Source organism: Gigantopelta aegis, chromosome 8 (genome assembly GCF_016097555.1).
Source record: "Gigantopelta aegis isolate Gae_Host chromosome 8, Gae_host_genome, whole genome shotgun sequence".
Lineage (NCBI taxonomy): Eukaryota > Metazoa > Mollusca > Gastropoda > Neomphalida > Peltospiridae > Gigantopelta > Gigantopelta aegis.
This window is the reverse complement of record NC_054706.1, coordinates 43,975,544-43,986,943: the sequence shown is the minus strand read 5'-3', so window position 1 is coordinate 43,986,943 and position 11,400 is coordinate 43,975,544. Positions and strand designations below refer to the sequence as shown.

Sequence of the window (11,400 nt, the reverse complement as noted above, 5' to 3'; positions counted from 1 at the left end):
GCCCTAACTTCCCCCACTCCTCCCGCCTGCTTTTCGGTATTTATGTGTACTCGTATCTATATATTCCCTGAAGGATTAAGCCAAAGGTAAAATGCGCATTTATTTTTATTCTGCTGGGGGTGGGAGGTAGCCCAGTGGTAAAGCGCTCGCTTGATTCGCGGTCGTTTTGGGATCGATGCTCGTCGGTGGGCTATTTCTCGTTCCAGCTAGTGCACAACAACTGGTATATCAAAGGCCGTGGTATGTGCTATCCTGTCTGTGGCATGGTGCATATAAAAGATCCCTTACTACTAATGGAAAAATGTAGCGGGTTTCCTCTCCAATACTATATGTTGAAATAACCAAATGTTTGACATACAATAGCCGATGGTTAATAATAAATGGGCTCTAGTGGTGTCGTTAAACAAAACAAACTGACTTATTCTGCTGACTACGTTCAATTTGGACGGTTCGGTCGAAAGGAATGTATCGGACTGGTATGAAGATATGCCAAAAGAAGGTGTAGCCCGATTTGATCCTAATTTGTTATCAGTGGCGGATCCAGAAAATACATTTAGGGGGAGGGGAATGCCAAGGGAACTTTCGAGGTTTGAAGGGGGATCGTAAAAAAATGAAAATTAATATATAATAAAATTATAACTGTCGCAAAATTTAGGTGGGACGGGCCCCTGCCCCCTCCCCCAGATTCGCCTCTAGTTATGGAATTGTGTTGGTGTAAATACGTTGTACGTGTAAATACACGCACCTCTAATACGTTATCAGTGTTTAATTATAAATTCGTTTTTAATTTGCCTTCACGTGCGTCATAATCTTTGACAGACGACAATCTTCTTGTCGCCTGCTAGTTCTTGCATTTTTCTTCACAATCGCAGACAATACGATCACGTGGTCCAAAATTGTGCACTCTGGTCGAGTCATAGATTCTGTTACTCCCATTGGCGTAGGAAGCCGGGGGGGGGGGGGGGGGTAAGGAGGGGTGAACTTTTCAGATATTTTGCTTTATAATAGTGCAAGTGTAAATATAAGTGTCCCCCCCCCCCCCCCCCCCACACACACTTTTTGGCACCTTCCTACGCCAGTGGTTACTCCCTCTGTGGCGTCAAATTCAAACTGAATTCACGTTCGTCATTTGACAGAAAACGTTAATCCAAATTTCAAAATGTCATATCCCTAGAAAGCAGGTCCATAGTCTGCCGAGGTCCATCCGTGGATGTGTAAAAAAATTTTTAAATAGTCCGACGATGTGACAAATTTACTTCCCAGAATGCAGGAAAATACATCTCCTGCAATCTAGATTTAAAAATATTTCGGGGGGGGGGGGGCATGCCCCCGGACCCCCCTAGCAATTCCGGCCTTTTGGGCCGTCGATTACGCACCCCCCCCCCCCCCTTCCCCATATAAATTTCTGCGTACGGGCCTGGAAAGCTTGGAGGACTGATGGAAAAATATTTTTAATTTATGAATTCAATGTATTCAGGGGCTCTCATTCTTGTAGGTGGGGAGTGGGGGGGTGGGCAGGCCGAGTTTTATAAAAATGCCCGAATCTCGATAACATTTACTTATAGTAGCATTACTGCCAAACAGTTATATAGGGTTGCAAACGAATCACTACGCATATTCACATGGATGACTAATATTGTGGGTAGAATGATGAAAATACTAGGTGAAACAGTCTCAGGCCAGCTCCAGGACCTGTAGCTAATAATAGCACTGCACATTGCATTCCATCTGGTTTTTCCCGTCCAAACCAGTGTCCCACGGTTGATATATATGTGATCAGCCCATATGTTATCAGTAGGAAAGTGCATATAAAAGATCTTGCGTCACTAATGAGAAAATGTTGCAGGTTTGAGAGTCAGTGGCAGTCTTTTATATGCAGTTCCCCAGAGACATGACAACACTTACCATGACCTTTGGTGTATTCATGAGATACTAGTTGAGGTGGGGGAATAAATAGTCCATTGACTACAACCCGCCTCACCCCACTGAAAATGTGTGTTTGCTTATATCTCAAAATTGAGAACCAACATACCAAGATTGTAAAACATTTATTTACAAACTAACATATAATTCATTTGTTATGATCACAACTCTTTCAATATATATATGCATGTACATGTATTTCAATGGCATCCCATTTCATGTCAGTGCTATGAAATATTTCAAAAGAATCATTCACAAATATTTAGTGTAAAATTTATAAGCTACATGTATGTTTGGGCCGTTCAAAGACAATTATCGACATTTTCACAACAGAATGATTTTAAAAGAAATATATTGATAAAAATATTCCTTATAAAATCAATTTTTTTAATGTATGCTTTTAGTTGGGGGTGGGGTATCACAAAACAAAATATGCTTCATACACTTGTGAAAGTGCTGATAATTGTCAATGGCTTAAGTATTTGCCCTTACTACATTTTTCGTGTAAGTTTTCTTTTTAGAACAGTTAAAGTATTAGTGCCAGATTTTAACTTATATTGAGCTACATTTTAGGAACAAATAACGATTAAAAAACCCCACAAACACACACACAAAAACCACCACAACATAGTTATATGTTCAGTTTTTAAATATTTTTTGGGGTATGGGACTTTCTTTAGCTTACGGCCGTAGCTTGATATATGTGTGTCGCGATACAGTACATATCACAAATCTTATTCACAGGACTCTAGTTATTAGTCAGCTTAAATGATTTTCAGCAATTCCACCAAATTACATATCACTAACATCTAGCTTAAGTTATCAATTTTAGCAAATCCAAAGTGTTTTTGGTTTTCCCAATGCCTGTAGTAGTCTAAAATTCACGTTAAGCAAACTCGAAAAGTTACATACCACGAGAATTAAAGTCAGTTAGTTTGAGACATAAATTGTGTGTAAGTATTGATCAATACAGCTGTCGTAAATCACTGTATCAAATTGTGGACCTTGTATCTTAGTAGTCTCAGCGTTTCATCATCAAATCTAAGTACCAGCTTTACGGTGAACTGCTAAACCACGTTATTACTGAGAGATGGTTACTCAATCTAAAGTCAACTGTCAATGGGTCAGTTCACCCAACTATGAAACATTGCTGTAAAACAGGTCAAGTTCATCAACAATTAAACAACATAAGAAAGAATCTTGTGCACGGTTTAAAATGGAAGCAGTTCGTAATCACACCGGAAAGCACTCATCTATAATCGTGTGATAGGCCCTTTACACTGATAGTGTGGAATGCCAAATTAATTAGAAAATATTTTATACATGTTTAAACAGAATCGCCCCTATTTGGCAAGAGACATTTTAAGATTATAAAATCTATATCTGTGTGAAATGCACTTGTACTAAATGGACGGTGTAAAATATACATATAAACGTTATAAACCATTAAAACATACATAGATATATGAAGATGTTTAAATCAGGGTGGAACTTACAACATATGAAAGTTGTCTTGTTCAGACTTTTACATTATGGAATGTACTTCAGGCCATTCTTAACAAATCACTCATTTACCGTAACCCAACAAACCTTTTTTATTTTAGCAGTGGGTCAGTCGGAATGTCACCATATAAATCTTATAAACAAAATGGAGAAATTTTTACTCCAGAAAAAAGAAGCGAGTCATGCTACAGAAAACAATATATTTGTTAAGGTTGGCCTAAATATAAAAAATAATTAAAAAGTAAAGAAAAGAAAAAAACTCTACAAATGTGAGTCAAACTAAGGAGGGTTGAGATCAAAATAAGACAAAAGTATAATGTTAGTAAATGTACATAGGTTATTGATAAAATAAAATAAACACACACAAATTACAGGTAATTTGAAAATAAGCATATAATGATTATGAACCACATTACAACAATTTACTGTTGTATACAATAAGTAAAATATATATTTACATATCATATCTAGCAACACTGGTGGACGGATGAATAGACTGGTACATTTACAAATTTAGTTTGTTATAAAAGTGATTAAATTTAACTTGCCCCCAACTCAAAGATTACCATAACCACAACCAACACCTGATAGGCATTCCAACACTATTCTACAGCACATACTCTTTTTGCAAATTAAATTTGATTCATGTTTTGACAAACTGGTCACAACATTGTTTGTACTTAGTTGTACATTATCTACAACATAAACATGGCCATGGTATCACAACTCATTAAATACTTGATACAAAGGCCTAGTTGTGTATGAGGACTAGTTAAAGAGTTTGAAATTGTACATGTGCATCATATGCTTCATTTACTGGATGCACCACAGCACTTCAAACACCATACATGTACCAAAACATCACAGAGTTAACAAAGCCAGTCTTTAAAAAAACGGGTTATACTAATAAATGTTTGCCCCAAGCTAATTTTAAAACAGCTTCATTTTTACTTTGAGTCATTTTAAAGTAGCCTTTTTATTATTTCAAAAGTGATATGATATCGGACAATTCTGCAGTTTAAACAAACAAACAAAAAGTCTATCAAAAATTGGACATATGGGTCAGATAAGGCAGTTCAATGGACAAATAAAACTCACGTTTAGATACAATGGACGGACAGATGAATGGTCAGGAATAAAGTATGGAGAAGCATAAGTCTGTATGCTGTTGTCAACATTTAATAGTGGGATAGAAACACTTGCATGTCTTGTGCAATAAACTATTAAGTTTTATTTTGCAAAGTTGGACGGACTCAAGTGGTGACGATTTTTAATTACCAGGGAGCACATTGGTTTTTTTAATTTTGATTAAAAGAAACAGTTGCTAATCACTTGAAAATTGATTAGCAATACAACTACTATTTAACATTTTACAATTGTGTAGCAGTCTTTGATACTTGCAATGTGATACTGAACAAAAGGTTCCCTGATGACTGGTGAACAACACTAGTATAAAACTGACTTGTATAAATAGTGGGGATATGAAATGGATGCGTTTACAAGGAAACTGACTCCAGCAAAACGTATTAATCTTTTCCTTTCTTTTTCCAAGCAAAACATATACCACTGCCCCTCACAGCTAATCTTCACACTACCACAAATATTTAATGTGGTTTTAAAAAACCCAGAATTGGCCAAACTATAACAAAACATCAAAACAAAATAGAATAAGCTCAGTAATACATGACAATCTGAACATGCATATTTGAGATTGAAAAACAGATTTAAAAAACCAATCTCAGCACTTGCTTTCTATAAATCACATATAATCATCCCCAGGAACTATGAACTGCTTGTATTATACCGTATAATTTGATACTTCAATACAATCAACATGGAAGTGTGCTGGGCCCATTAGAGATCTTATCAACTATCAGTTTTAGTGAAATATCACTAGTTACATGACAATGACTTGGATCAAAGTAGGCCGAAATCATTGTATAAAGGGTTATATTCAACTCATGGGTAATCTGACCCTTCAACAAGACAGTGAATTTAAAAAACAATCAACTTTGGTCCTAGTATTGTATGACCCTTGCTATTTCAAGCCAACCAGAGTCTACAGTAGTGTTAAAAAGATACTTTTCGTCACCGTATCAAACCACCTCTACACCGGTGCAGCCAGGACTGAGTCCTCATAGATGCAATAAACAGTTTCATTATAGATAAATGTCTGGATAGATTTACTATTTGGAATGAGATTTAGATTTATATTTGAGTACAGGCAGTCATTACACTCTTAATGCAATGATTCTTTTCAAATGTATTTATCACATAGTTCATACCAATACCAATACAGATGTGTTACTGTTCAGGATGATTCGTGTCAGATGAATTCTGTGAATTCTGTCTACACTCTACATTAAAACTAACATTAAAACATGAACAGAAATTAGTCAATATTCAGTTTGTAGTCTTATATAATGACATTTATTTGCAAAATTGTATCCAGTTAGGGCATTTTTATTTCTACAAAAATGTGTGAAAAAATCATTAATTTTGAGGCTTGCTGACTATCCTAAAAAGCACAGATTTAATTCTTTTGTCTAGTGGTGTCACATATTCTACACCTCCTCATCCCCAATATATTAATCTCCCCTGATCCACCAGTCAAAGTAATAGTTTGTTCTGCTAATGCAGAGGAAACTGAGCATAACATATTGGTATGCTATTAAGTATTTAACCTTTTGATTGTATTCTATGTAACACTTGTTCACAAAACTACCATTCACAAACATAAGACATTTTTTACAAAATAAATTGAAATTTATATACATTTGTAATGTAGTAAAACTGATACAGCAATGGCTATTTAATGCACCAGACTTGCAAACAAGTTAAGCCCACCAAACACAATATAATATTTTGATGATCCCAAACATAAACTAAAATGTTTCAAGACAAAACAAGTCTAACATATCCATATGATTATATAGATATATATTACACCGTATATAAAACATGGCAAAATAATCTCCTCCACTATCATATATTTCATTTCTTGTGTATTACGTTATGAAAAGAAAGCAATTATGACAGAAAGAAAATGTGAGTCTGAGGTATTTTTACGAGTGATCCGAGATACAGACAACCAATGTTGTTTTTGTAAGACTGGCTTCGGTTATACAAGACCTGCTCAAGACTAAAAGAGAATGAGGGAAACTTGGGAGTGTCAGTTCAGTTAGGTTATTGGGATGGACTGCAATTAAGGTGAGAGGTCAGGTCAATGTATGAAAGGGAAACTTGAAGTATTGGCTGTTGACACTCTCAGTCCGAGCCAGTAATGGGATTCAAGCTCAACACCTACTGGTTAGAAAGCCAATGGTTTAACCCATCAACCATAAGGGTGGTTAATTTGTACTTCAGACAAATCAGAGTCTAACACATAAAAGTTATCCAGATTGTATGGTGGAAATGTTTCAAGTCTCAGACGGATGCTTCTACCACAAGTTTCATCAGCTCTGGATTTGGTAGTTTGTTTAGCCACTATGAATAATGATTAAATACGTAACACATTTCTAATAAATAAAACACACAGAAAGAAGAAAATTACTTCCTACATTTATTACTTGGTATGTACAATATTACCACCCATTTTAACTGTGAATCAATGCAGCCAGCAGGAATCCTGCCAACATACACATTTTCTTTTTAATATGGTATGTGTGTGCTAACAGCTTTGTCTTGAACCATTATCGCCATTTCTTTGAATCACACTACAAGCTTTATTTATTTACAACTCATACCACAAAGGATTTTCTTTTAGCCCTTCTTTTTTTTATTTATGTTTTCATAAAGCATTATTGAGAAGTCTAACTTATAAAAAAGTTTATAAACCAAATATGAACTTTTGAAGGGTCACAGTGTTAAAAATGTGCAAGTGGTCAACATAACTACCGCTAGGGAAAGCTCTGTTCATGTTTGGGTTTGTCTTTCGTCAATTATCACATTATTTAGTCACCAGTTGTCCCCCCTTGACTATCAGACATTGCCTCCGGTGTTGTACATCTCATCTATTACATCCTCCTCCACAAACTCCCCTTCCTCCTCCTCCTCATTCTCCGTATTCTTCGTGTGGAATCCATTCATCGTGCTGCTGTTGATTGTTCGACTCAGTGGAATGTTCAGTGCATTGTGGATCTCCTCGATTGTTTTCAAGTTCACAAAGTAAGTAATATTTGTTCCCCGAATCCGTCCCCTCATTTCTTCTAGAGCAGCGTAAGCCTGAAACAAAGAGATAAATTATAAGAAATAAACGTTTTTATTTTATATCGAACTTTTACATTGTCAGTGATATCTATATTCCGAGTGATATCTTTTTTTCATTTGTAATTTGATATGAGGCCAGATGTTCTGAAAAGGATATCACATGCAGGATTCACAAGGCACTGCAATTATGATTTTATGTCTGATGGGTCGGTTGCAAGTTTGTTTGTTTGTTTGTTTTTGGTTCTGTTTGTTTGTTGTTTATTCGTGGTTTAAATAAAATTATTTTGTGGGTGGTGGGTACCATTATCTTTTCGCCTAATAGCTGATCCTAGCTGGAAGTCTAGTCGCTAATTTAAAGCCTTGAAATGGTAATATTTTACAGATACGTTTATTAAGTCAATGCATGAAAAAAGCCTATAAATGATTGAAGAGTAATTAATGCTAATGTCCAGATTTTATAATAAACATGAGCAACAAGTGGTTGGCACTGTCTACAGTTGACAATTACTGATAGCTGTGATTTTATAAATGGACTGCAGTGTTGGCAAGTGTGATCATGTGTTTGTCCCTTGACACATTTAATAACTAAAACCAATCTAATGCCAAAAAATAAAGTTATAAACAATGACACTGTAAAATTAACATATTTGAGCATAAACAGTGAGCATAATTCAATAATATCACCCCCAAACAGGTAATAGTTTTGCTTTCTGGCCCCCTTATAAGTTAACACACACACACAAGTTTTGAAATAATATTTTAATCAATAATTGTAGAACAGTCCTAATATGGATAATAAATAATACAACCTATAAATAGGGTGATCAGGTATCTCAAAAGTTGTGATGGTCTCAGGTTGTTTCCAGATTTAGAAGGCTACACTTTTATAACACTATGACCTTCCAGACAAAGGAGATAGTTGGAGATAACCCGATATTATTAAGATCGTATTCCTTTTCTTGTACTGCCCTCCCTCATCCCCCCCCCCCCCCCAATAACCAACAATGGTCTCCTAAGGTGTGGAAGCTCATGGGATTAATTTCTCTTGAGGTTCCCCCCCCCCCCCCAAGTCAACCAGATCTTTATGAGTAATATATCAAAGGTTGTGACATGTGCTGTCCTGACTATGGGAGAGTGCATATAAAAGATCTCTTGCCACTAACTCTTAGCAAGAGACTATGTAGCAGTGTGTTTCATTTGTAAAACTCTCAATAGAGTAAAACTACTCTATGTTTGTCACCAAGATTAAACACCGTGTTCTGGTGGCAGTAAATAAACAATATTTTTGTTTGTCAGCAATAATCAAACTGAACGTACTGCCTTCCATCTTTCTTTCCGTGCATAATGTTCGATGATGAAGCCAAAGAGATCCCCGATTCTGACAGCAGAATCCACATTTTGTTCTTCCAGCAGCACCTGGCACTGTTTCATTGCCTCTTCAGAATCCTCTGTGTAAATCCTGTTTGTAAAAACATCCGTTCATGTTAATAACTGATGAAAGTCCCATAAGAACATCAAAAGTTATAGCTTCCAATACCAAGGCTAATACATGGGAACAAGCACACTAAAACATTTACTGATAAATTCTTTCATTACATTAGCAACCAAAATATTATGGATTAAGTTTTGAATTGTACTGTTAATAATACATCTCCTTCTACCTTAGGCCACAAACTTATCAATCACACCTCTTATGTAGATTATGTGGTGGCACTTGGGGTTTTTTCTCCCACTATTCCACAACATTTTGACAACAACTGCACCATATATACCAAACAAGCACACAGTACTTTAAAAACAAATATCCCTTACTATTCTGTAAATACTAAACTTTTTTTTTACAAAATTTAATGTTTATCATGAGTGAGCCCAATTATTATACAGGCCAAATACAATTACAACACCACTGTTAATGTTTAACCATATGGATAATAACTATATTACACACACACTTTCTTGCTACCTGTCCTAGTTATTACATGTTTCAAATGTGATAATCACACCATTGTTTATGTTTAACCAGGCGGAAAATAACTTATACACACCTTCTTGCTGTGATGAACTTCTTTATTAGAGCCATTCTGTGGTTGAGCTGTGCGAGTTTCTCCTCTTGCATTGCTGCATCCTGCATTTTGGCCTTGCTTAAACATTTGTATGCCTCTCCCAGCGCTCCAAGGGCCTTTTCGTAATTCTGATACTCATCTATCTCGACCTACAACACAAAGACACCAAATTGTTAAACACCTGTATTTGATGTCATGGCAGACAGTATTGAGGTTTATAACTGTTAACTTGCTTTCTGGGCCTGTGCTTATAAATCTTTAATTTAAGAGAAGCCTCCACAGTTTAACTGCATGTTATGCACTTGTATGAGCAAACACTTTATTAAAGTACAAGTTAAGAATTTTATGTTTTATAAACAGAAAGAATGGACAAAATAGAAAAATGTTCTGAAAACAAAAACGTTAAAAAAGTATTTTCAATGTTAAATATTGTATATGTTAAAAAAAAAAACATTGTTTACTAGCCAATTTTTTTACTTTCCAAGTTGCAATTTTCATTACCATAGCACATGAATTATATATAAGAAAAGCTATACTGTAAATATAATGCATAATGCATAAACTAATTTTTGAGAGATAGTTATTATGTCATATTAGCAGAAAACATTCATTGAAAACCCAGTGTTCAAGGGTGCTGTTCATGGCATTGTTTGCTATACTATACAAAAAAATTATCAAGATTTTAATTTCAGATATATTTTTTACCCACAATACTGTAGGCAATGTATTTGCTATTATTTTATTAAAAGAAACAAACAAATATTTAAGACATCCCTCAGGTGCCGTGTCACACATTTCAAATCATCTTTTTTATCAATTTAAAATAGAAGAGTAAAAACGACCTCCCCACCCCACTTCTCCCCACTCCCCCACCCAGCTCTGATAACCCTGTTACCTGAGCACAAGCATCATAGAATGCTGCTAGCGAGTCTAAAGCTCGGCCTTTGTTGTAGAAGCCAATAATGTTTTTCATGATTTCAGGATCTTTGCGCCAGTCGAGGGACTGCAGGTAGTTAGCAGCCATCACATATATCTCTTTCTGTCTTGAAACACCCGCAAAGAAGACAATCTTTTCTGTGTCACCAGACTTCAGCAAGGCTTTCATCGCCTAAGAAATAAAAATGAAGAGTAGATAAAAAAGTTTGTTTTGTTTAACACCACCACTAGAACACATTAATTAATCATCGGCTATTGGATGTCAAACATTTGGTAATTCTGACACAGTCATCAGACGAAACCCACTACATTTTTCCATCAGCAGCAAGGGAACTTTTATATATGCACTTTCGCACAGACAAGACCAGCTGTGGTGCACTGGTTGGAATAAGAAAAAAAAAACAATCAGTTGAATGAATCCACCTAGGTGATTCAATCCTGCAATGCAAGCACCTCAGGTGAGCACTCAACCGACTGAGCTAAATCCCGCCCTGAAGAGCAAATAATTTCAGTAACTTAGGGTAAGTGGGCTAGACTCATGAAGCAATAACATATTAATATTTGTGTCACGCTCCAGCCATGTGTGTTTTAGTTAAAGGCTAGTATTAAATAATTTCAGTAACTTAGGATAAGTGGGCTAGACTCATGAAGCAATAACATATTAATATTTGTGTCACGCTCCAGCCATGTGTGTTTTAGTTAAAGGCTAGTATTAAATAATATCAGTAACTTAGGATAAGTGGGCTAGACACATGAAGCAATAACA

The 11,400-nt window shown here is 35.7% G+C and overlaps 1 protein-coding gene across 1 annotated transcript in view; it reads right to left on the bottom strand.

Moving 5' to 3' along the window:
- Nucleotides 1-2,033: 2,033 nt before the first annotated feature.
- LOC121378369 (intraflagellar transport protein 140 homolog) overlaps nucleotides 2,034-11,400 on the bottom strand; it is a 51,602-nt gene continuing 42,235 nt past the window's right edge. Inside the window, exons 29-32 of the mRNA XM_041506508.1 lie at nucleotides 10,594-10,806; nucleotides 9,681-9,847; nucleotides 8,953-9,094; nucleotides 2,034-7,650 (exon numbers count right to left, since the gene is read on the bottom strand). Coding sequence (XP_041362442.1) covers nucleotides 7,408-7,650; nucleotides 8,953-9,094; nucleotides 9,681-9,847; nucleotides 10,594-10,806 — 765 coding nt within the window. The 3' untranslated portion in view covers nucleotides 2,034-7,407. The remainder of the gene's footprint in view (nucleotides 7,651-8,952; nucleotides 9,095-9,680; nucleotides 9,848-10,593; nucleotides 10,807-11,400) is intronic.